The sequence below is a fragment of the Geotrypetes seraphini genome, chromosome 5 (assembly GCF_902459505.1).
Source record: "Geotrypetes seraphini chromosome 5, aGeoSer1.1, whole genome shotgun sequence".
Lineage (NCBI taxonomy): Eukaryota > Metazoa > Chordata > Amphibia > Gymnophiona > Dermophiidae > Geotrypetes > Geotrypetes seraphini.
Window position 1 is genome coordinate 200920664 of NC_047088.1, and position 26900 is coordinate 200947563.

Genomic DNA, 26900 nt, shown 5'->3' on the forward strand with positions numbered 1-26900 from the left:
GGTGGGGATGTTCATTCCCCTCCGCCAGAGACTTTGCCAGCTTCCACCCATGTTGCCCAAGAAGCAGGAAGTTGTTGGAGTACTTCAGCTGCCAAGGTTGGCAGCTGGAGCACCCCATTTTCTTCCTCTGTACTCAGGCAGCATGGATGGGGGCTCCAACAGAGAATTTCTTCTGCTGACAGGGCCTGTGTCCTTGCCAGCAAAAGTATGATTTGGAGGGGATAGGGAAACTAAGAGGAAATGCTTGCCCTCCAGTCTACTCTTGTACCCCTGAATTAAAGTCCATCTTAATTTTTTCTTCCAGGGGCCTATTCGTTCTTAGCTAGCCACTGTGTATAATTATGATCTTAGGAGTTAGCTTTTCAAAATTATTGGGGGTGCTATGCTAAACCCAATGAAAATTACCTCTCCATGGACACAGCCAGTGAGTTTGTTCAATACTGTCGGTGCTCAAGCACCCAAAGAGCTGGTTCCTATGAATGATCACCTATAACAATTCTATAAAAAGCATAATTTGACATAATGCTTTTATTTTGAAATATCATTATTGGTATATCAACCATTTGTATACAAAATGCCAACGTCAAATAGCAAAAACAGTCACCAGTTCCAAAAACTATACAAGTACACAATATGCCTTTGGATATCCTACTTTTAAACCTGAAACTTTGCAGATAAAAGTATGCAGTGATGGTTCTTTGAGTTTCCTGTGGCTTGTTTAAATTTACTATGCTGCTTTGACTGCAGGTGGTTTTGGTGCCCTAAGCAACTGTCCTGTCTTGCCTAATGTATTCGCGGGCCCTGAAGAAGGATAGGGTAGGGCTTTATAATGGATGGCAAAATCTACAGATACTGTAAGTTTATTTCTACCACAGGGCAGAGGCCGGAATAATGAAGAGCTCTAGTGTTGAGTATTTAGAACTGGGCGCTCGAGGACGGAACCCGACCAATCTCCGTCGTTTTCAGCGTTTTCACCTCAGCTTGACAACAGCGAGCGAGACCGAACCGGGCGCGCGGAGAGGCGGTGCGTCCGCGCGCGCGCACACCCACACCACGCTGACATCACTCCCTCAGCATGGCGGTCAAGGTGACTCTAACTAACCGAGACTTGCATAAGGGACTCGATGCAGGGCGCTTTTTGCTTTGTGGGCTTTGATAGTGGTGAATGTTTAACAGCTTGCTTAGGTTCAGATAAGGTGGAGCGCGTGTGAATGCAGGCAGGGCTGCCGGCTGCACGAGACGAGCTTGCGGCCGGCTTGTCAGATGTGCGGCCCTGATGGCTGGCCTGCGGCGCTTGCCTGCTGCTGGATGCCGATAGCGAAATCCCTATGCAAACGGTTCCATTGCAATGCTCATTCATTGCCCTGGCAGTTCGCCGGGTGCTGTGGCTGCCTTGTTTTCAGAACTGTTTTTTATTACAAAATTGTGGAAAGTAGTCGGGCGTTGGCCGTGCTGCAACTTTCCGGCTACAGAGAGTAAACTGCCCTGACATCTTAAGTACGTTCAGTTTGCTAGAGTTACACCTTCAGAGTCTAGGAATGTGAAGCGTTCCACTAGTTTATTTTATGATATTTCCAAGAGGGAATATCTTTTTCTTACAAGGGATAGTGATTCTGATAATACTGCTTGGAAGGGCCCTATGAATATAGCAGCGTTTGAGTGCCAGGTGATTGAAGACTTCATATAGTGAAATTCCAGTCTGTAATTGCGCTGTGCACTAATGTTCAGATATGATCAGTCCATAAAACCTGTCTTTATAATTTTGATAAGACATTTCTAGGACTGTTAAACTTGGTAGCCACCATAAAAGGAGAGTGTTGTACTGTGATTATTTTAGTATAGACTGAATTAGCTGTTAAGATTAAAATAAGATTATTGTTATGAAGTGTTTTATTTTCTTTGGTTTGTAATTGCAGTCTATAAAAAGAGCGGATCCTAATGAATTAAGGAATATATTCCTACAGGTATGTTGCTTAATATGCTTGATTATGTTTGTTAAATTTTTTTGTAATTTTAGATGTTTGTGTGTGCCTCTTTTCTGAGAAGAGTCTATAACAGGACATTTTGTTCTCTTAAACCAGGGGTGTCAAAGTCCCTTTTCGAGGGCCGCAATCCAGTCGGATTTTCAGGATTTCCCCAATGAACATGCATGAGATCTATTTGCATGCACTGCTTTCATGGTATGCTAATAGATCTCATGCATATTCATTGGGGAAATCCTGAAAACCCGACTGGATTGCGGCCCTCGAGGAGGGACTTTGACACCCCTGTCTTAAGCAGACCCACAGATGTCACAACATTGCCCCTCTCTTCTTAAAGCTTTCCGATCTCTTATAAGGATGGTGTTGAATATCAGCTAAAGTTAACACAATTTTACTTTTCTTTCTGCAAAGAATTAGGAGCTAGTTTTATATTTTTTTAAAAAAAAGCACTGTGGTCCGTTGTACTTAAATAATGCCATCAAGGCATTGTACCAACAAGTATAGAAACCCATGGGGGTTTTTTTGTGCACTAACACAACAGCTAGTTTAATTTAGCAATTTATAAACTGCTGAACTGGATCACAATCCTTTTTAAGTGGTGTGCAGTGGAACACATCAGCATTACATAATTCAAGACCTAAGCAGATCATGCATTTGCAATACTTGATGATACTTGGTTTTTTTGCAGACATTTGCACATTTTATGTGTTTGTGTTGATATGGTTTTATTACAATTAATAGTTAATGAGCTGCTGTGATGCAAATTCGTGCAAAGTAGTTTATTAATTATTACTCTGTAGCAAAAACATACGCAAAATTGACTTGGACCAGGCAGGTAAAAAAATTGACTATACATCAGTGAAGTGCAGTTTGGGGGGGAAAAAAAACTTGGAGTACATTTTTTTTAAAAATGGGCTCATTACATGTAGATCCTGCTTGGCATCTGGTACACAATATTATCTTGGTCTCCCTGTGTTCATTAATCTGTTGGTAACATCTAGATGTCCAGGAGCAGGTAGTTGAGAAACCTGTTTTGCCTGAGTTCTGTGCTTCAATCAGCATTTGCAAGACTTTTTTTTTCCCCCCTTTACAAACATAATATTTATTATTCTAGCAGCTGAGGCTGTTCAAACTATTTTGTTGCCAGTTGAGAATATTAATAGCAGGTGTTGGTGTGCAAAAATGTGGTGGTTTTTGTTTTTTGTTTTTTTTAAATAGTGTTAACTAATAAATTCGACATTCATAGTTATGCCGAGTTTATTAATGTTGAGAGAGAAAACTTTTGGACTTTAAGCTGCCGTCTTTTTGTAATTGCCTAATATTTTTGCTGTTTTTATTCTCATTCCATTAGCATGGCCATTGTAGCAGAAGGCCTTCACTGAAGGGCACAGACCAGGTTTCCCACAGGAACATAGCATACGTATGCCCTTATGCTAGTCATTAAGTATTGCTGTTTTATCAGTAGCTGGGATGCTCTTTTTCTCTGGGGCTATGAGTGCTCTTTCTGCAGCATCCTTGGGCCTTGTTGGTGTCAAGAGCAGAAGCTGGGTCAGAAACTCAACCTGGGTGTCTTACAGGGAAACACCAAGCAGTGTTACTACCTAAACTACTAGGCGGATCTCATTGCATTAATGCTTTCTGATTTTGGTTATGTGATATAGTTCAGCAGACTCCCTGGGTACTTTATGAAAGTGTAGATGAAACTCAGCTGCTTATTGAGGGCTATTGAGAGTGAACACTAGTCTCCTATAGGAGCTATTTTCAAATGATTTAGCTATATATTTTAGCACATAGATCTTAAAGTATCTCTGAAATTCTTTTATTATCAAGTTTTATCATGAACAATAAAACAAGGTGGTGCTTATCTGTGTTAAATCAAACCCTGATATTTTCCATAAGACAAGTAACTTGATTTGCAAGTGTTTGGCAAGACAAGCAAAACTTTTTATTAAATTTTAACTTGATATACAAGCAAGGTCTTGCAATACAAATACATAATTGCAACTGAGCCGATGGTTCTTCTTTCTCTCTCTCTCTCTCTCTCTCTCTGTCTGACATTGCAAGAGTGTAGTGACTGTTCTAAACAAGCAAGGTCTTGCAATACGAGTACATAACAGTATTTTGTATTAAAGTTTTGGGGTTGTGGAAATTCGCTTTGATGTACAAGCATGCTTTTGGAACAAATTATGCTTGCAAACCAATGATTTAATGTATTTAACAAGTGTGTAATTATAGTTGAACCATTCTTGTATGACAGCAGTAAGTGTTTGTTTTAATCTAGATTTACGCTTTCCAGAATAATATTTTCAGCTTGTATTAAACTAGTGTTCTATAGATGCCTTTTGTACATAGTTTTTGCACTTAGTTGATCTTATGTGTTTATGGATGTGATGTCTGGTCACAACCTTTTAGGGCACCAGGACTTTTGGGTCTGATTCTCTTACTCTGTCTCCTATCTTGAATTCCTTTCGCTCTGGTTCCCTAGCTATGCTCCTGTCTTGCTTATTCCCAACAGTATTGCTGCCTCTCTTAGGAGCTTGCAGGGCTATCGTCAGAGTGTAGTATATATTTGTTTGGTCTTTCATCTATTAAACTGTACCTCACTCACTGCCTCAGGGACCAAAGGTGAGGTAACAGCTTTGTCTATCCTTCTATATTAAGAGCCCAATAGGTGAATTATACATTCCATAGCGAGGGGATAGGCAAAGGGTCTGACTTGTTGATAATTGCCTAACACCCAGTCGGAAGGGCAGCTTTTATAAACCTGTGTTCATACTTGGGTACTAGTATGATTTGCTAAGCTCTAGTGCCAGGGTATAAATTCAGTCAGAAACAGAGAAAATAAGCTTCAACTTTGATTTTTTTATTTAGTTATTTTGATATACACACATGGACATGTGAGTAATTCTCATCATAACATGGGTTGTGGACAGTTGGCAAATGTCTGGGCATGATGGAAGAGCGGGACTTGGGTGTGATTTTATGTGATGATCTTAAGGTGGCCAAACAGGTTGAAAAGTTGACGGTGAAAGCTAGAAGTGTGCTAGGGTGCATAGGGAGAGGTATGGCAGTAGGAAAAAGGAGATACTGATGCCTCTGTATAAGACTCTGGTGAGAACTCATTTAGAATATTGTGTACAATTCTGGAGGCCGCACCTTTAAAAATATATAAAAAGGATGGAGTCGGTCCAGAGGAAGGCTACTAAAATGGTCTTTGTGATAAGGTGTATGGGGACAGACTTAAAGATCTCAATCTGTATACTTTGGAGGAAAGGCGGGAGAGGGGAGATATGATGGTCGTTTAAATACCTACATAATATAAATGTGCATGAGTCAAGTCTCTTTCATTTGAAAGGAAACTCTGAAATGAGAGGACATGGGATGAAGTTAAGAAAACGAACCAAATATTTTACTGGACGATATAAATTCATAAAAATCATCTTTCGTAAATTTCCATTTCTTAGGATGAATATAAAATAGTGTAACAATTAAAATGTCATCTAGGTAATACTGTGACAATCTACAAATAAGACTTTCAGAATTTGTGGTTAATCTCAGATCTAATTTTTCAAAATCAAAAGAATCTCTTAAAATAATTGCCAACCCACCTTCTCTCTTTAAGCTTCTGGATAATGGGATTATGGATCATTATCTGAAATCAACCAAGTTTCTGTTAAAAGAACAATATCCGGTTTAGTTTCTTCTAATCAATCTAGTACTAAGTTAGTTTTATTTCTAATTGAATGAATATTTAAATAAGTGCCCTTTAGGTGAGAAAAATTTGAACTCAAAAACAGAGTCAATTGATTAACTGATTTCAAAATTCTCTCTCTTTTTGTATAAACCAAAACTGGAATTTGCCACGGACCTGATTCGCCATAATTGTACAAGCATCGCGGGGCTCTCGGGGGGACCCCATATTTGAAAGGATGATTCCAAGAAAAGAGAACTGGAATAGGTTCAACATTTACTATTACACTTGCCCAGCTTTTAAAACAAATCGGATAAAGAACCCCAAAAACCAATAAATAACCGTTTGTCTTTGCCATTTTACCAGTGAGATCTTAATATAGTACACTATGCCTATAAAACTTAAGTCAAACTTAATTTATAAAATACATATCACATATAGAGACATGCAGCCACTTCTCCCAGTCACTTCGCAAAGCACAAGCCTTTGACATGTGCCTTAGATGGCACGCTGAACAAGTTCCAGCGCTCGGGTGACTCAGACAAGGCGGAGCAACCTCGCATGCCTGAAACAGCTAGGGCTCTCAACAGAGCCAATGTGATGAAAGTCCCGAAATACAGCCACAAAGGAATTGGGAAATACTGTCCTGGCCTCCATAGGGAAGGGTTGTGCCATAGTATCCTGAATGTTCCTTGCTTGTATGATCATACAATGCCAAATGTGACAATATTCTTGACTCTTAGGGTAGGACTACACACCAAGTGGTGTAGGAGTTAGGGAGTGGAGGTTCAGGGCAGAGAATGTGCAAACCTTATAAGGAAACTTGTTGGTTTAGGGCAGCTATTGGCAGCACCTGGGACCTGAAGTCCAAAGTTCATAGTGGATGAAGCACAACCTCAGTATTGCAAGGAAGAGCTGCATATCCATCTGCGTATGCAGGTCTGGTTAGATGAGGCTGTTCACCTATGATCTTTGGTGTGGAGGCTAGCTCTTTAGGTGACAAGTGCCCACATTACTGAGCAAATGCTTTAACTGTGTTCAGGTGTTGTATTTAGCATTGCTAATCATTATGTGAAGTTGATGCCTATGACATATTCAGTGCACTGACACCTGTGATTGTTCCACACATTGTTGATTAGGCAGTGGGAATTGCAGTCTCCCTTTAGGTGGTAGGAAAGCAGGATCCCAGGCAGCTGAGAAGGAGCTGGAGAGGCAGTGGCTTTGTTGGAGAAAAGCAGGAAGGGAACACAGCCAAGATGCCGGAGAGAACAGAACTTGGGCTAGAATAAGAAAATCGGGCCTAAATGTCTTGGTGTTTAAGTAGTGGGGCCTTAAAGGCGCTGTCTAAAGTCCTGCTCCCATATTTATAACTGTGGTAATTGACAAAGGCTAAAGGAATAATATCTGCAGATAGACAAATGCAGAAATAGCAGTTTCAGTTCAGAAATGGAGATAAAGAACATGGCATCTGCAGGAACTTCATGTGCTGAGTGCCAGCATATTGGCACCATTAGCTATACCCACTGCATGAAGTTACTGCGGATGCTGGAGCCCTTAGAATGGTTAATGGACAATTGATCAATACATTACATATCTATCCTTGGCTGTATGACTCACCATGTCAAAACATAGCCATGTCAGGTTGTACCTTTTGGTTCATCAGATTTTATTATTTGGATTCTACAATAAAACTCCTAGAAGCTCTGAGTTCTTTGTTTTCATTCCTGAGTTGTCGCTGCTATTTGTGGGTTTATAACTGTGATATTGCAAGGTTGGTCGGAAATCAGCACAAAGAATGAACAAGACTCCATTTTACTGGAGGGTGAAAGCCGGATTCATGAAGAGCTTACTTCTATTTAATGTTCTTCAGGAAACATTTTTTCTAAAAGAGGACCTTTGCTTCAGTAGGGGGAGTATGGATTGTCAATAAATGATGTCAGGTTGGACTTTCTGTGATTTTCTTTGTGTATACTTCAGTGTTATTTTTGTTTCTTTCATTTGAGTTACACAGACAATGTGGACTCGCATAGCCGTTGTTATTCTTTGCACCATAGCAATTAAAGCATGTTTTGTTCAGTGCCTTGTAAAAAATTCTCTCCACACTAAACTCAATAGAAACCTCATTTGCAGCAGTAGCAGCCATGCACCATTTAGGATAAGTTACTGTATTTACCAACTTTGCACAGTGGAATGATTTAGTTTTTGACAGACTAGTTCAAACCTTTATAAGTTTGCTGGGAATTGTCTGTGGACAACAGTCTTTTATTTTGTGTATGTCATGTCAAGTGGATTCAGGTATATGTTTTGACTGGGCTATTCAGCTTCTTGCTGAGCATCTCTTTCTTTGCTTTTGTTTTCTGCATGGGATCATCTTCTTCTCCCCAGTTCTAGATCCATTGCAGACTAAATTTTGTCTATGAGGCGCTGCAAACCCAAGACACAACAGATGATGTGGAGGTCATGTGGTCAGCTTTAAAATCTACCCTACAGGAGGCAACCAACCTTTTTATAAGGTCTGTGAGTAAATGGCGGAGAAATAACAAACCCCAATGGTTCTCTGCAGAGATCTCAGAACTCATAAAACAGAAGAAAAGAGCATTTGTATCCCACAAACTATCACATCGACCAGAAGACAAAGAAGCTTATCTAGAAAAATCTAGAACTGTCAAAACGGCAGTCAGATACGCCAAACTCAGGATGGAAGAAGATTTAGCTAGGAATATTAAAAAAGGGGATAAATTCTTCTTCAGGTATGTTAGTGATAGAAAGAGGAATACAGACGGGATAGTGCGCCTAAGGAAACCTGACGGCAACTTTGCAGAATCGGACCCCGATAAAGCCGACCTACTGAACAAATACTTCTGCTCAGTATTTACCTGTGAGGCACCAGGATCCGGCCCACAGCTGCAAACAAGAGAGAGCTCAGAAGATCCGTTCAGGAATTTTGAATTTTCCACCAGCAGCATCTACCAAGAATTATCAAGGCTCAAAGTGCATAAAGCCATGGGACCAGATAATTTGCACCCCAGAGTGCTTAGGGAATTGAGAAATGTCCTGGCAGAACCATTAGCCGCGCTCTTCAATCTTTCCCTGGGCACGGGAAAAGTCCACTAGACTGGAAAACAGCTAATGTCATTCCGCTCCACAAAAAGGGATGCAGATTAGACACTGCAAATTACAGACCGGTAAGTCTCACGTCAATAGTGTGCAAGCTTATGGAAACATTGATTAAACACAAATTAGACACGGTTATGGATGACAAGAGACTTAGGGATCCACACCAGCATGGATTTACTAAGGGGAGATCCTGTCAATCCAACTTGATCAGCTTCTTCGACGGGGTAACAAAAGAACTGGATAAAGGAGAGTCCCTGGATGTGTTGTATCTGGACTTCAGCAAGGCTTTTGACAGCATCCCACACCGTAGACTTTTGAACAAGATGAGTTCATTGGGGCTAGGAGAAATATTAACTGCATGGGTTAAAGACTGGCTCAGTGGTAGACATCAGAGGGTGGTGGTAAACGGTACCCCCTCTGAAAAGTCGGAAGTGCACAGTGGAGTTCCGCAGGGCTCGGTCCTGGGCCCAATCCTTTTTAATATCTTCATACAAGATCTGCCTCAGGGACTTCGGGGGAAAATTGCATTATTTGCCGATGATGCTAAATTGTGCAACATAGTGAGCGGAGATACCATGCCCGACGCTATGACACAGGACATACTTGTTCTGGAACACTGGTCTACTCTTTGGCAGCTGAATTTCAATGCCAAAAAGTGTAAGATAATGCACCTTGGTGGCAGAAATCCATGCAGAACCTACACTCTGAATGGTGAGACCTTAACCAGAACTGTGGCAGAACGAGACCTGGGAGTAATCATTAGTGAAGATATAAAGGCAGCCAATCAGGTGGAGAAAGCCTCATCTAAAGCTAGACAAATGCTGGGTTGCATCCGGAGAAGCTTTGTCAGCCGAAGGCCCGAGGTGGTGATGCCGCTGTACAGGACCATGGTGAGACCACATCTGGAGTACTGTGTACAGTTTTGGAGGCCACACTATCGGAAGGATGTGCTAAGAATGGAATCGGTTCAACGATTGGCCACCAAGATGGTCTCAGGACTCAAGGATGTCCCTTATGAAGAACGACTAGGTAGGTTGCACCTTTACTCTCTCGAGGAACGCAGAGAGAGGGGTGATATGATAGAGACGTTCAAATACGTTACTGGCCGCATTGAGGTGGAAGAAGATATCTTCTTCCTTACAGGCCCTACGGCGATAAGGGGATCCGCTGAAAATCAGGGGAGGGAGATTTCCATGGTGACACTAGGAAGTACTTCTTCACTGAAAGAGTGGTCGACCGTTGGAATAATCTTCCACTTCAGGTAGTTGAGGCCAGTAACGTGACTGATTTTAAGATCAAATGGGATCAACACGTGGGCTCACTTCAAAGAGGAACTTAGAGGGGAAGGTTATTTGAGTGGGCAGACTTGTTGGGCCGTAGGCCCTTTTCTGCCATCATATTCTATGTTTTTAAACCAGATTTTCCCTTCAGGATGTGTTTGTGATTTGTACTATGCATCTTTCCCTTGAACTTCACAAGCCGCCTTGTCCCCGCTGCTGCATAGCATCTCTGTGACATAATACTGCCACCAATGTGCTTTACTGTAGGGATGGTGTTTAGTAAGCCCCATATGGCATAAATCACTGACGCCAAAAGGTCTACTTTTTTGTCTTACCAGATCATAAAACCTTGTTTCACCTGTATGTGATATTCCTTAATTCTAATCTAATCTAATTCTTATACCGAATCATCACCTAGAAATATGAGCTCGATTCAGTTTACATAATTAGATCACAAAGAAAAATCCATTAACATTCATTGGAGCTATAGCCTAAAAAGCGATGAAACAGTGGTTTTTAAGGTTTTACAAAAGATCTGAAGAGATAAACCCGATCTAATTTGAGGAGGTAGTCAATTCCATATCGCAGCTAGTAAGTATGGAAAGGAGTGTGAAATTTTACTAATGGACTTGATTCCTCTCAATGATAGAAAAGAGAGCTTGTTCTCGTGCCTGAAGATCTCATGATGTTTAGAGATAAAGACATCAAAGGAACAAATAGGCCATGTAAAATTTTAAAGGCTATACAGGCACATTTAAATTGATCTCTCAATTGAAATGGAAGCCAATGTAATTTCCTCAACAGAGGTGACAGTTGATCAAATTTTTTCTTTCCAAAACTCGGTCTGGTTGCAGCATTTTCTGATACAACATATGGCTTCTCATCAGCAGATTCCTTCTTGCCACCCTTCTATACAGAGTATGTTTACAGAATAATCGTGAAATGTCTGAACAGTCAGCATTTTCCTCAGTCTTAGCTACAGACCTGTATAATAATTTTAAAGTACCGTAATCTTAGGATTCACGGTGACCTTCCTTGGTAGTTTCTTTAACCTATGGCTGCTGGCTTTGGAGGTTTAGCCTAACTCAGGTAATTCTTGGTAGAGACAAACTATTTCCATGTTACGATGATAGACTTAACAATACCCAAGGGGTGTTCAAGCACATTTAAATGTTCTTATAGCCTTCCCTAAATCTGTAAATTTGGAATAAATTTATACTGGAGTTTTTATGGCATCCGCATGTTCATTATGTTTAGACCCTTGCTTCAAATTCATTTCATGGAACAAAAACAACTTGATTATTTATCCAGGAGTATTTGAATCAGCTTAATTGCTGTGACTGGATATAAGTTAAATGGAGCCCAGCAATTATGAGCTTTAAACTAAGCAGTTTTTGCAAAAGGTGCTAATTTGGGAGTACTGTGACAAAAGTGTGTCTTAGAAACCAAAAATTTCTGTACTTAATTACTTTTTGAATATTTCTGTAATTGTACTTTCACATTGAAAGTGTGGAGTATATTGAGTAGATCAGTGAAACAAACTCGTACTTAACAGCATTTTGAATTGCATTTTTATAGAGATTAGAATGTGAAAAATATACAAAGGTGTGAAGACTTTTCCAAGATACTGTATATGCAGTATATCCTCAAGTGGAGGCGAGACTAAGCTTATTTAAAGTGTACTTGAAGACCTTTAAGCGTGTCGGTTTCATTCCTGATGTGATTGCATTAAGACTAATTTGATCTGCGTTCCTTATTGCATCTTCATAACTAGACTTTCTTGAATTCTGCCTCCACCAATTCAACTCAGAAGCTGTTCCACGTATTCATCACTTTCTTTTTTTTTAAAGAAATATTTCCTGATGTTGCTTCTGGGAATATCATACTGTAACATTTAGTTTTCTTTGAAAATGGAGTTCTGAGTTTGTGCTATATCTTTGAGATTATTTGAATGTCACTCTATATCGTATCTCCTTGTATTTCCTTTACATATTTTGGTCATTTAATTTTACCAAATATAACTCATGTTGTAGGCATTGGCCTATTGTGGAATTACTTTTCAGTCTTCTTACAACTTTTCAGAGATATAGGGCTCCTTTTGCTAAGGTATGCTAGCGGTTTTAGCGCACGCTAAACGGTAACTCCTCCATAGAGCTTGCGTTAGTATTTTTCATTTAACGCATGGTTTGTTCACACTAATCTTTAGCGCGCACTAAAAACGCTAGCGCACCTTAGTAAAAGGAGCCCATAGTTTCCAGAATTGAGCTTAATATTCTAGGTAAAGTTTAGTTTAACTTTGTTGTTCTGTAAATTTTGAAAGGCAGTATATCAAAGTAATTTACAGTACAAAAATAAAGGTTAAAAAAAAAGAAGACAATGCAGTGTTATCAGGAGAAACCTATAGGAGAGAGTGGAATAGGAAAGACAAAGGAAAGGGAAGCATTGATATCATTGCCTCAATTTGAGCTCAGGTAGAGTTTGTCTAGGACTCGTCTTAAGCTTCCCTGAATAATTGAATCTTTAAAGTGCTTTTAAATCAACCACAATTTATTTTGCTCCTTAACTTGGGAGGGTGGGGGTGTTGGGGCGGAGATAGTTCAGTAATAAGGGCTGAAGTAGGAGAAGCAAATTTGCCTAATACCGTACTTTACAACTGGTGATTAAAGGCTGGAGGGGGAATTTAATTGAGGTTGTAAGGTTAAATATACTGGAAAGATAGAATGGAATGCCAGTGCATAGTACTTTGTGAATGAAGAGTGAGATTTTATGTTGCATCCAGAAGGATATGGGAAATAAGTCAAATTCCTTGGTTATGGTGATAAGTTCTGCTTGAAGGTCAGATATGTCCATGAAGCTTCAAACAGATCTTACTTGGCTGCCATCACTGCCATATGACTCCTGAGAAATCTTCACATATGAGACCCAATCACCACGGCGCTGCCCACTGGCTGCCGATTGACAAAAGATGTATATTTAAAGACCTAGTAATGGCCTACAAACTCTTCTTTGACTTGGTACTGACCTACACAACACAATATTTGCCATCCCATGTCTACAGTGCTAGGTTCCACCTTGTTATATATACTGTCATGTCATACTAGGTTAGCCACACTTCTATACTATATCTCCCATGCTATGTTGCCATGCCATATATTGTATATGTAATACCAGGTTTTTCATGCTATGTTTTGTCATTCAATGCTCATCATGCTATATCTCACCATACTATGTTATGTTTTACCATGCTTTAACTGTTTTCCATCTTTGTCAGACAATGTCCTGCCATACCATGTTTGCCAGCACCCTGTATAAAAACATACTAATATGCATGCAAACTTGTTCTGAGCTCCCTGGGAGGATGGAATATAAAACCAAATAAATAATGAATATTCTATAACTTGCATGTGCAGTGTTGCAAGTTAAATTATGCAGGCAAGTTTTAAAAATGCAGATCATGGATTTCATATACTGCCATTCTGTGGAACAACCAAAGCGCTTTACATATATTGTATGCAGATATTTAAGAACATAAGAATAGCCATACTTGCTGTTTTTCCTTATAATTTCGCCAATTTTCTTTAATTCTTGGATCTTAATTTGTGGACTTGAGCATAAATAGTATAATTGTTAACTTAGGAATTATATTACTATTGTATTTGATATCTATTCTATTCTTGCTTTCTGTACAAGTGTAATACTTGAAATTTAAGTTGAAAATAAAAAAAAAATAAAAAAAGAATAGCCATACTTGGTCAGACTAATGGTCTATCTATCCCAAATTCCTGTTTCCAACAATGACCAATCCATGTCACAGTACTTGGCAGAGACCCAAATAGTAGCAACAGTTCATGCTACTGATCCAGGCAAACAGTAGCTTCCCTCATGTCTATCTAAATAGCAGACTATGGACTTTTCCTCCAGGAACTTGTCCAAACCTTTCTTAAAACCAAGTATACCAAGTTCCAGAGCTTAACTATTCTTTGAGTTAAATAATTTTTCCTCCTATTTGTTTTAAAGTATTTCCATGTAATTTAATTGTGTCCCCTGTTTTTGTACTTTTGGGAAAGGTGAAAAATCAATGTACTCTTATCCATTCTACACCACTCAGGATTTTGTAGACTTCAGTTATTCCCCCCCCCAGCCACCTCTCTTCCAAGCTGAAGAGCCCCAACCTTTTTAGCTTTTCCTCATTCCTTTTCTAATTCCACTATATCTTTTTTGAGATACGGTGACCAGAGCTGTGCGCTATCCTCAAGGTGAGGATGCAGTACAGAGGCATTATAATGTAGCACGCTTTGCGCAGCTCAAGTGGCACCCCAGATGGGACTGTCGCTTTAGGGCGCGGTTATGTTTACCCTGCTTAGGCCTTATTTACCATTCTTTTCCTAATAACTCCTAGCCTCCTGCATACTTTACGGTTTTTTGCCACAGTTGAACACCAGGCAGAAGATTTCAGCGTAGCGTTGGTTTACAATCACACCCAGATCATTTTCTTGGGTACTGACCCTATCACAAGGTAACTATGATTTGGATTATTCTTCCCGCTGTGCATCACTATGCATTTGTCCACATTAAATTTCAACTGCCATCTGGATGCCCAGCCTTCCAATCTCCTAAGGTTTTCCTGCAATTTTTCATAGTCCTCATATGTTTTGACAACTTTGAATAGGTTTGTGTCATTTGCAAATTTAATTACCTCACTTGCCATTTCAATTTACAGAGCATTTATAAATATGTTAAATAGTACTGATCCCGGTACAGATCCTTCACTATTTACCTTCCTCCATTGAGAATAATGGCCATTTAACCCTACCATCTGTTTTCTGTCCAATAAACAATTCCTAACAGAACATCGCCACTTATCCCATAATTCTTTAATTTTTCTCAGGTTGTCCCTCATAAGGAACTTTCTCTGTGCCTAGGGGGCTTATAATCTTAAGTTTTGTATCTGGGACAATGAAGAGTTAAGTGACTTTTCCCAGGTTCACCAGGTGCTTCAGTGGACCCAGTTCACCAGGTGTTTCAGTGTAGAAAATGACATGGTGACAAAATTAATCACCGTTCCCGTCCCCACAGATAACCGCGGGAAATAATCCCATGTCAGTGGTTGTGGCCATTCATACTCTGATTCTTCCCTCTCTCTTTAAAGAATGACATGAAGATGGTTTCCCGCGGTTATCCTCTGGGAAGGGAATGGTGATGAATTTTGTCACCGTGTCATTCTCTACTTCAGTGGACCCAGTTCACTAGGTTCTCAGCCCACTGTGCTAACCACTAAAGGCCTGTTTTACAAAGCCGTGCTAGCAGCTGCCACGCGGCAACAGCCCCGAAGCCCTTTAAATCTATATGGGCTTCGGGGCCGTTACCATGCTGCAGCCGCTAGCGCAGCTTTGTAAAATAGGCCCTAAGTCTACTCCTGGTGGCCACAAATGTCAGAAATTTTTTTAATACCCCTAAGAAATATGAATGAGATATATCTGTATACAGTTGAATTAGTGCGCGTGCAATTCTAGGCTATGCATATTTAATTTAAAAAAAATTCCCCAGTTTGCTGCTGTCCAGGTCTGTCTGTGTATAATGAATTAAGCATCGGTTACCTGAAAATTTGCTTTGTTTGATTTGCTGCTTTGTAGGGATAATATGTGCATGACACTACAGCTCATAATTATTTGTAATTGTTAAGGAAGTATAATTTAAAGCCATTCATTAGGCATTTATTAAAATAATTATCAGAGTAACCCAGGTTAATAAAGATCTTAATAATGTGTCAGGCACATTAGTACTTGTTGAAAATAATCTAATTTATCCCATGTGGTGTTAAAGTATCTAAATAAAGAATCCATTTAGATTTTTATTTTATTTTTTTAATAGTCTTAGTCAGATATCAATCCCTCATGATTTCCTCCCCAAAAGAGACCTGAAAAAAGTTGATTATACTGTCTTCAAATCATTGATGTGCATGACATATTAACAGATGCCCTCCTCTCTCCCCCTCCCCCCACCTCTTAATTTTTTTTATGGCAGAGCTTTCAGTATTCTAAGCAAAGAGAACAAATTTTGCAGTGGAGTTTCCAAAATACTGCGAAAATTATGTGGCATGTTTGCATATTAAGTTGTGTTTCAGATTTTACTTTATAAAAAGAAAACCATTTTCTGAAGTTGTCGCATGCAGTTTTTGTTCCAGAGATTGGGGAAAGGGAATCATAGTGGCTAATGCTAGGAAGAGAAAAGCATCTGAGGTAGGGACATAAAGTTCCAGAATGAAGGTTGTATGGGGAGCAGAGGGAGGAGGAGGAGGAGGAAGGATCCTTTAATGCTCACAACACTCTATTTTTCTCACTCATGCTTTTTTCTGATCCACACCTCTGATTACTATTCTATTTGTTACACTTTTATACCACATTCTACCCTAAAATTAGTTCCCGAAGTGGTTTACAACTTTAACAGAAACACATGTTAGTTAAATTACAAAACAGCACAATAAAAAAAAAAATAAAAATAGAAGAACTAATTCAGAAGAGCGAGCTGCCAAAATAAAGGCTCCCTTTTATCAAGCTGTGTTAGGGGTTTTTTTTAATCACAGGTTGTTGCAGTTAAAGCTCCGATGCTCATAGAATTCCTATGAGCGCTGGAGCTTTTACCGCAGCAACCTGCGATAAAAAAAAACTGTAACACAGCTTGATAAAAGGGGGCCAAAATGACTTAAACAGGACATAAGAATTAATAATTCTAATCCTGGTTGGGTGAGCATTCCAAATAGCTACAGCTTCATAAGAAAAAGACTTCTAGAATTTTCTTAAAACGAAGAGGTATAAAAGAAGGAAACATTAAATCAAACTTGCTGGACAATCTCCAATCTAGTTTATCAGGAAAGAAATATAAATACTATATAAGACCAGTTGATCAGGAATAGTCCTATGAAAGTCTTTGGAAACAAAGCAAGAAATTTTTAAATGTATTCACTCTTGAATCGAGAGCCAATGAAGCTCTCTAAAAAGTGGAGTCACATGCTCGAATCTAGATGTCCCAAAAATAAGACAAACTGCCATACAGTATTCATTACTAAAACTAAAGGCTCCTTTTACGAAGCCGCAGTAGCGGTTTAACGTGCGTAATAGCGCGTGCTAAACCGCTGGACGTGCTAGCCGCTACCCGCCTCCTCTTGAGCAGGCAGTAGTTTTTCAGCTAGCGTGGGGGTAGCGCGTGATTAAAAGTTGCGTGCGCTAAAGCTGCTTCGTAAAAGGAGCCCTAAAACATAGCTTTGAATACCGGATCATCTCCAAAGGAGCTTGATTCGGTTAACAGTATTTATTTAAAAAAAAAAAAAAAAAAATATGAAGGGAAGAAAAAAAGAGCCAGTGAGTGAGAGAAGGCAAAGTTCCACAAGTTAGCTGTAATTCCAAAATATAAAGAGTTACAATATTCAAGATGTGATAGTGTTACTTCTCTCACACCACAGTGCCTCCAGTTTCCTTATTCCTTCTCTTCCCACCTCCACCTCCACCTGCTCTGATCTCACTCACACCCTGCACCCTCCTCTTATCCCGTCACTTCTATAGCCATTCAATCACTTCACTAACTGCTATCCTCCCTGTTTCCTAACTCCCTTTTGCCCCTCCCCCCTTTTACTTGTTTGGGGAATATCTGTGCAGAGTCTCAGACTGGACTTTTCCTTTCCCTCTTTTGCTGGCACCCAGTTTAGAAATCATCTTCCAACCTCAAACTGATAACATGCAAGAGTAGGAACAGAGGTATTGCACATCAGGCTGTATGAATCACCACTGCTCTGGGATTGACTGCTAATTTGAATTCTACAGGGCACTTTATAGCAGTTTCCTGCAAACTACTCGGTGGCACAGTAAACTCCAGGCAATGGCTGGAGGGCACCAGGAAATGTGCAGATGTTGACATGTTGACATGTTGACATGATGATGTTGAATGCATGTGCGACATCATCATTTAAATGTCTGTGTATGCGTGAGGGCCCTCCAGACAAGGCCTTGAGCCGCCAGTGGGAAGTGCTAGAGCAGGAGAGGCAAGGAGAAGAGGTGCGGGTGTCGGCTGACTGTAGGTAGTCAGCCGGTGCCAGCATGACTCCTCCTTGCCAGTGTCACACAGCACACCCAGAATCTCACCTGTGCTGTGGCACACAGTTTGCGATACACTTCTGTATGTCAGCGGGGTTCAAATCTGCAGCCAATGCCCAAGAAGGAAGTGGCCCAGTGTGTATTTGCACTCTCTTTCTCTCTGACTGTATGATCAGTGTGTGTGTGTTTTTGTGGTTTTTTTTTTGGGGGGGGGGTGTTGGAATGCATCAATAGGACATTGCCCTTCAACTTTGTAGCATGGTGGAATCTCCCTTCTTTGTACCCCCCACTCCCAGTGTTGAAATGCAGGAAATTTTGCAAGGGGAAGATTTTATGGCACTTGCTGAAGATTATAGGAGACCCAGGAACCCTGCATTTTAGTAAAATCCATATTATCCTGACTAAAGTAAAAGCTTAATGATAATTATACTAATAATTTCCTAATTTTTAAAAAATGTTTTTAAATTGAAGCTGCTCAAACTAGCAAAATACATGGATTTCAACCCTACAAAGAATTAGTGAAATATTTTTATTTATTTTTTTTTATTCAATTTTTTTTCTATATCGTTCTCCCAGGGGAGTTCAGAACGGTTTTACATGAATTTATTCAGGTACTCAAGCATTTTTTCCCTGTCTGTCCCGGCGGGCTCACAATCTACCTAATGTACCTGGGGCAATGGGGGGGATTAAGTGACTTGCCCAGGGTCACAAGGAGCAGCGTGGGTTTGAACCCACAACCCCAGGGTGCTGAGGCTGTAGCTTTAACCACTGTGCCACACATATGTGTTTGCTATCTGGTGCATAGCTGTTGCTCAGTGTTGTAAGTTTTTTCTTGAATGTTTTTATATTTCTTGTATGATTTGATTGTTTGTCTGTTTGTTATGATTTTATTGTATATGTTTTATTGTATCCCAAGCGGACTTGTTGGATGCTGCAGTCAATACGTTTTTAAATAAATAAAAATATATAGAAGAACAAATATTTTATTTTCTAGGCGGTATAGCAGATATTGCTAATAAAAATAAATATATAAACATACGCTGAAATATGCCTATTTGTACCCTTTCAAATGATATTCCCATCATAGAAGCAGAGTATGACGACCAGTAAAGATTATAAAAGCTAGTTAGTCTTTCCAGTTTCTTTCTTGATGCAATATCGGACACCATACAATCTGATTTCCCTCTTTACTTTTTTGGGGTTTTTTTTTTTTTACTGCAGCATAGATTCAGGAAAGTGAATGCCATAATTTAGACACCGGGATGATGCATATTAAGCGTAAATTCTATAATAGCCATTTCCTGCAAAGCTGCTGTTATAGAATAATAGTGTAAGTCTGCAGTTTTGTGCCTAACTTTAGCTGTGAGCCCTTGAGTGCTTGCAACTTAACTGTTGGTGGTTAGGTATGTAACTCCTTGAATTCTATAACTAGCACACCTAATTCCTAGGTACACTCCTGACCTGGAGCAAAAAAGTAAGGCAAAAAGCACAGCAGTTGTACAATCTAAGATCAGTTTATTAAATCCAGAATCAAGTGGCACAAGGAGAATGATCTGACACAGCTGTGTTTCAGAAAAAAAAAAAAAAAAAGGCTGCATCAGGGATCAGATATTTTGGGATCAAATATGTACAAACATAACTACAAAAGACAAATTAAGAGTTAAAAAATTTGACAATAAATAATAGATGTATAGATGTAAACATAAATATAGATGTAAACATTAATATATTGGATCATTCTTCTTGAGCCACATGACACTGGATATAATAAACTGACATTTGATTTGACAACTGCTGCCCCTTTTGTCTTACTTTTTTGTTTCTTTGACTTTTTGCATGAGGCCTTTTCCTTCTTTTTTTCTTGATACACCTGACCTGCCCTTGCCCCTCTCGCTTCTGTGTCCCCCCTCCTCCCCTAGAAGTGTAGGAGCAGAAGGACCTAAATTTTAAGGAATGTAAAAATTGAACAAATTGGCAAGTGGATACATCTTTGGAGTCATCCAAATGCAGGTTTAGACCCCCCCCCCAAGAACCCCCCTCTCCAAACAACAACCACCCTTCTTTAAAAAGGTAGAAGAGTGTGAGAGAATCTCATACAATTTATGTGGAATTCAAGTCCCATTCTCTGGAGGTTTGTAAAGTAGCAGAAAACAACGAACAGACTGCAGATAATGTACAAGATGCAGGCGTTGTTTATTAATAAATGCAGTAACATATACAACCTTATAGCCAACCAAGGGACCCGACACGGTCCGTGTTTCGGATAACACACCTTCCTCAGGGGTCCATGGTGGTTAAGGTATAAAGCAAACTGCATAAAAGATAACAAACACACACCAATCACGATCAAATGGGGTCAAGCAAGTCTTGCACAATGGCAAAAAAAGGTTTGTAAAATAGCAGCACCCCCAAGGAAATGGAACAAACTAAGTCCACAAATTGACATGCGATCAGCTCTGAGCCATGAATTTTAACCCCCCCACCCCCGAACAACTGTCTACTAATTTCAAAGAGAGAAAAATCTTTATAAATTAAGGCTAAGCCACCCCTCCCCTACTAGACATAGAACAGTTGATTATGTTATAGCCTAGTGGACAGATACACAAAATTAGAAGTTTAGGTTTGGAATCCAAGGGCCCCTTTTACTAAGCTGCGATAGCGTTTTTAGCATGTGCTAAACCTGCGCTACGCAGCTAGAACTAACGCCAGCTTAGCGTCTAGCATGCACGGCAATTCTGTGTGTGCTTAGTGAGCACTAAAACCGCTATCGCAGCTTAATAAAAGGAGCCCTATGTTTCAGCTATATAAGATAATATGACATGGGAATTTCCTATCAAATACCTAATCCGTGCAGTTTTATTACACACTGATCTGGGGTTAATATATAAGCCTTGACTTGGAATATATTTATCAAAATATTCAGTTTGTTTTAATATAGAAACATAAATTAGCTAATGATCTACTTTTCCTATCCCCCGAGTATGATTTAAAATATCTTGTATTACCAGTAATAACTTAGGAGCTTGCAAGGATTAAGCATGACAGTCAATAAATGGGCGAATAAATGGCAGATGAACTTTAATGTAGAAAAATGTAAGGTCTTGCATGTAGGAAACAGAAACCGGATGTACAGCTATACGATGGGAGGGCTGGCAATGGGTGAAAGTATCCTAGAAAAGGACTTGGGGGTACTGGTGGACAAATCAATGAAGCCGTCGGCACAGTGCGCAGCAGCTGCTAAGAAGGCGAACAGAATACTAGGTATTATCAAGAAGGGTATCGCAATCAGAACCAAGGACGTTATCCTGCCATTGTATCAGGTGATGGTGCGCCCGCATTTGGAGTACTGTGTCCAGTATTGGTCGCCGTACCTTAAGAAGGATATGGCGATACTCGAGAGAGTTCAGAGGAGAGTGACGTGACCGATTAAAGGTATGGAAAACCTTTCGTATGCTGAAAGATTAGAGAAACTGGGGCTCTTTTCCCTGGAGAAGTGGAGGCTTAGAGGGGACATGATAGAGACTTACAAGATCATGAAGGGCATAGAGAAAGTGGAGAGGGACAGATTCTTCAAACTTTTGAAAGCTACAAGAATGAGAGGGCATTCGGAAAAACTAAGAGGGGACAGATTCAGAACCAATGCTAGGAAGTTCTTCACCCAAAGGATGGTGGACACCTGGAATGAGCTTCCAGAAGGTGTGAAAGGACAGAGCACGCTATTGGGTTTCAAGAAAGGATTGGATGCTTTCCTGAAGGAAAAGGGGATTGAAGGGTATAGATAGAGGACAACTATACAGGTCCTGAACCTGACGGGCCGCCGCGTGAGCGGACTGCTGGGCGTGATGGACCCCTGGTCTGACCCAGCAGAGGCACTACTTATGTTCTTATGTTAATTGGATTACTGTTATTCCTTAACCTAAAAATCATTGCTTGCCTTGGCGCAGTTGATTTAGAAGCATTTTGATTATCTGCCTCTTTTTCTCACCCCTGACCTAATACCTAGGCAGGTAAACATAACATAAAGTTAAATAAAGAAAGCATTTCAAAACTGATAAGAAGCTAAACATTTAAAAAAAAAAAAATGGTAAAATTACAAATCCTGGTAGGCCATGCAAAATTGCATGAAGACCGCACAAAGGGCATACAAATGGGGGTGACGTGTCCGTTTGGCATGCCCCTAAGGAGTAATGCCTCAGGAGCAGGCATTCATGCTACAGTCAAACAAAAATGCTGTTGGGAATGACAGTGGTATCTTCTGAGACTGGATAGGAGTACAGCTCTCTCAATTACACATAGATTATCTGATACATGTTTGGTTGACTCCATCATTGCTTTCCTAAGATCCAGTGTTGGATGATATAATTTTTCCTCTTTTGAGACGATTTTGGACATGTTGCTGTATTTGTACTTGCTTTGTTATGCATAACAATAAAAAAGATTTATACGTAAACAAAGATGCTGTTTCAGTCACAAGGATAGATTTGATTTAAATCGAATCGGTTTAAATCACTAATCGGGGAGATTCTTTAGAATCTTCATTTTCTAGCAAAATTATTCTCTTTAACCTTAATCTGAATTTGTCGGTTCTCAGATGCAGGTTTCATTTTTTTGACATTGAGGGCTCCTTTTACAAAGGTGCGCTAAGCGTTTTAGCGCGCGCTAATCACATCCTAAACGTTAACGCGTGCATGTTAGTCTATGGGCGCATTAGCAGTTAGCACTTGCGTATATTTAGCATGCGCTAAAATGCATAGCGCACCTTAGTAAAACAGGGGGTTAATTTAATACCAAAGCAAATGCTTATTGAGGTCGTTAGGCGGTAAACCGTGGGAATATTTATTAATCTTAACATCTTGCATGTCTAGACATATTCCTCTCATTATTTTCAAAACAGGAGCAATTCTAAATACTGTTTCATTGAGGCAACCAGGTTTTGCATTTCCTTCTTAGACTACTAGCATTCTGCATGTATTCCTGCCTTATTCATGCAGGAACTTTATTAAAATATTTACACATGGAGACTGCTGCCATCATAAATTTTCTCTTCTATTAAATATTTTTGGAACTTTTCCCTTAACCAAATGGCAGATAACACAAAACCCCAATTAAGGTGGCATTGACTGCACCATATTGTATGTGTTAACTGTAAAGTGCAGTTCCCACCCAATCTGCATTAGCCCCGTTAACTAATGGTGCTCATTACTGCTGAGTTAACAAGTAACTTGGCTTAGTAAATGTGCCCCTAAGTGGGTAGAGCTTTGTCTGATTATATCTATACTGTATGCACTTTTCTCCTCATTATAGGACACTTAGGGCTCCTTTTGCTAAGCTGCGCCAGCGGTTTTAGCGCGCGCTAGACGCTAACGCCTCCATTGAGCTGGCGTTAGTTTTTCAGTGTAGCACGGGGGTTAGCATGCGCTAATCTGCAGCGCGTGCTAAAAACGCTACTGCAGCTTAGTAAAAGGAGCCCTTAAACTTGTTCCACTTGCATGCTTAATACTAAGTATACAGGTCTCCCTCCGTATTCGCGGTTTCAGCAATCGCGGTTTCGATTATTCACAGATTTTAGTTTGCTGGCTTCTCCCCCCAAATTACATCAGCTTGCATAGAGAAATTGCTGATTGCAAGCGTTTTCAGAGAAAATCGCTTTCTTCACCGTGTTTTGACTCTCCTTCAGGAACAGGCCAGGTCTCCCGCCATGTTATTCACGGTTTCACCATATTCATGATGGTTTTTAATAGAAAACAGCAAATAACATATGAAATAGTTATTTGCGGTTTTTCTGTATTTGCGGTTCTGTTAATCCCCTATCACAGCGAATACGGAGGGAGAAGTGTATGCATTTGTGAATGTATACTTGTGTGCATAAGTGCTAGCAGAGCACTCGGCACTATTCTATAATTCTAAGTGTGCAAACTACTAAGGGGTTCTTTCACTAAGGTGTGTTAATGGATTTAGCATGTGCTAATGAATTAGTGTGTGTTAAATGTTAAGAAGCCCATAGATGTACAGTGGACTGCATGACATTTAGCGTGTGCTAAATCTGTTAGGGACACCTCAGTATGTAAAATGCAAGGGGTTATTCATGGGCAGGGCATGGACACATATAGAATACGATAAGTTGTGTTCGTAAATGCTGCATATAGACGTGCCCACTTACACCAGCCATAGCCGTTTTTGCAAATAGGCATATTGGTACTGACTTAACTTTAGCAATCTATAAGAAGAGTTGTACACATAAATGTTATTATAGAATAGTCACTTTATGTGGGCTGTGATGATACCTAAATGGTTTACAGAGTCAAAGTTCATTATACTAATGCACTTACATATGTTCAATTTGAGGGCAGCTACTCCGATCCGAACATCAACTTGACAAATTTAAGATAAGCCTGAAGACTTTCTTATTTAGCGATGCCTTTTCCTGTGTTTAGATTTTTCCTTTTATATATATATATTTTTTTTTTTTCCTTTTCTCCTCTTTCTTTCATTCTTTGTCTTTTTCTTCTTTTCATATTCAGCCAACCGCTTTTATAAAGTGATCCCACCCTATATGTTTTACCCTCTTCCCTCTCTCTCCTTTCTTCTTTTGAACATGTAACTCTCCCCCCATCCTTCCTACTTTCCCTCACCTTCAAGTCCGTCTAGTTAATGTCTTTGGTGTACACTTTCATTATTTTTTTATATATTTATCTTTTTTTAAATTTTTATTGTAAACCGGCCAGATACTTGTTGATGGTCGGTATATTAAAAGTCAATAAACTTGAAACTTAATTGTTTACTTCCTTGAACATAATTTAAAATGATTTGTTGAATGAGCCAAGTGATGTGATGGTCATATTAGTTCACATAGATACATAGAAATAAGTCAACAGACAATTCTTGGTGATTTTATGATTCAATTACCATATATAATCGAATATAAGACAATCCGAATATGTCTAAGTACCCTTTTTCCCCCCCCCCAAAAAGGAGGAAAAAAAGTTGACTTGAATATAACCTGGGGTGGGGGGTAATATTCATATGCCCTTCCAGGCTCTGCACCCAGTCCCCCCCCCTCTCTACCTCCCCTCCAGGCTCTATCCCCCTCTCTCTTAATGTCCTACAGGCCTCCACTGAGCCTGCCATATTACCTGATGGTCCAGTGTTAGGCCGGGACAAGAGTGATCCCTCCCGTCTCCTGTCCCGGCTGACTTTGACAATTTTTTTGTACCTCCCTCCTGCCTTCCCTCACGTACCTTTTTGAATCCCTGGTGGTCCAGCAGTGTACCAGGCAGGAGAGAGCTTTCTGCGCTCCTGCCCCTTGCTCCCCCTGAATGGCTGCCTCAAGTTCTCACAGCCCAGCGGTAAACCGGCCATGAGCAAGCTTTTTGTGCTCCTGCCCGGCCCTGAGCCGCTCCCTGAATGGCTGCTGCCAGTTCTCATGAGTCCCGCAAAAACTGATGGCAGCCATTCAGGGAGCGGCTCAGGGCCGGGCAGGAGCACAAAAAGCTTGCTCATGCCCAGTACACCACTGGGCTGTGAGAACTCGAGGCAACCATTCAGGGAGGGGCTCAGCATGGGGCAGGAGTGCAAAAAGCTCACTCCTGCCCGGTACACCGCTGGACTACCAGGGATTCAAAAAGGTACACGGAGGGAGGCAAAAAATTGTCAGAGTTGGCCAGGACAGGAGATGGGAAGGATCCTTCCTGTCCCAGCCCACCAGGTCATACAGCAAGCTGGTGGAGGCCTGCAAGAAGTCCAGGAGGGCAGGGGCGCTGATCCAAATATAAGACAAGACCCCCATTTTAGGGCCTTTATAGCCCAAAAATCTCATCTTATATTCGAGTATATACGGTAACATGGAACATGGAGATTTGAAGAGTTTACACCCATTGGGACATTACAGAAATGAATGAACCAGAAGCTGTTTGAAAGATAATGGCCTTGGGAGGGGAGGGGGTATTATATTTTCTTGTATTCATTGACCAAATGAAAGTGCTGTTTATGATTTTTACTGTATGTATCCACTTTGTTTTTGTTCTTGAATTAAGGTGGGGGGGGGTAATGTTTTGTAGTATTTGATCGATTGTAAGTGCTATCTTGAAGTCAATTGTATGTATATTTTAATGCACTGTTTTGGAATGAAAAATTAATAAAGAGTTTAAAAAAAAAAAAAAAGGATAATGGCCTAGCCCAGGGGTAGGCAATTCCGGTCCTCGAGAGCTGGAGCCAGGTCAGGTTTTCAGGATATCCATAATAAATATGCATGAGATAGATTTGCATCTCAAGGAGGCAGTGCATGCAAATCTATCTGATACATATTTATTGTGGATATCCTGAAAACCTGATCTGGCTCCGGCTTTCAAAGACCAGAATTGCCTATCTATGGCCAACCAATTTCTTTCACTTACATATTGTTTTGGGCTTTTGAAATGTGTTTCTATCATAGAAACTTAGATGTCTGTTTCATCTGTATTGGTTGTACTAAAATTTGATTCTCTTGTGACCATTATTACTTTTATTTTGTCTTAGGAGCTTTTGTATTTCAAAATGAATGTATTGTCATTTTTTTTGTTGTTGTTGTTCAATATTAGTATGCCAGTGTTGAGACGGATGGAGAGCATTACATGACCCCGTCGGACTTTGTGCAGAAGTACTTGGGACTGCACACTGAACCTCATCACAGCCCCAAGACTGTACAGCTGCTAGCAGGAGTCGCAGATCAGACGAAAGATGGGTAACAAATTTTACAATGTAATCA

At 40.1% G+C, this 26900-nt stretch overlaps 1 protein-coding gene across 5 annotated transcripts in view; it reads left to right on the top strand.

The window, feature by feature from the left end:
- Positions 1-818: 818 nt before the first annotated feature.
- SLC25A12 (solute carrier family 25 member 12) overlaps positions 819-26900 on the top strand; it is a 167063-nt gene continuing 140981 nt past the window's right edge. Inside the window, exons 1-3 of one of the 5 annotated variants that reach the window (XM_033944419.1) lie at positions 819-854; positions 1917-1964; positions 26734-26876. In XM_033944419.1, the coding sequence (XP_033800310.1) occupies positions 834-854; positions 1917-1964; positions 26734-26876 (212 nt within the window). In that variant the 5' untranslated portion in view covers positions 819-833. The other 4 variants (XM_033944420.1, XM_033944421.1, XM_033944418.1 and 1 more) reach the window with 4 other exon arrangements.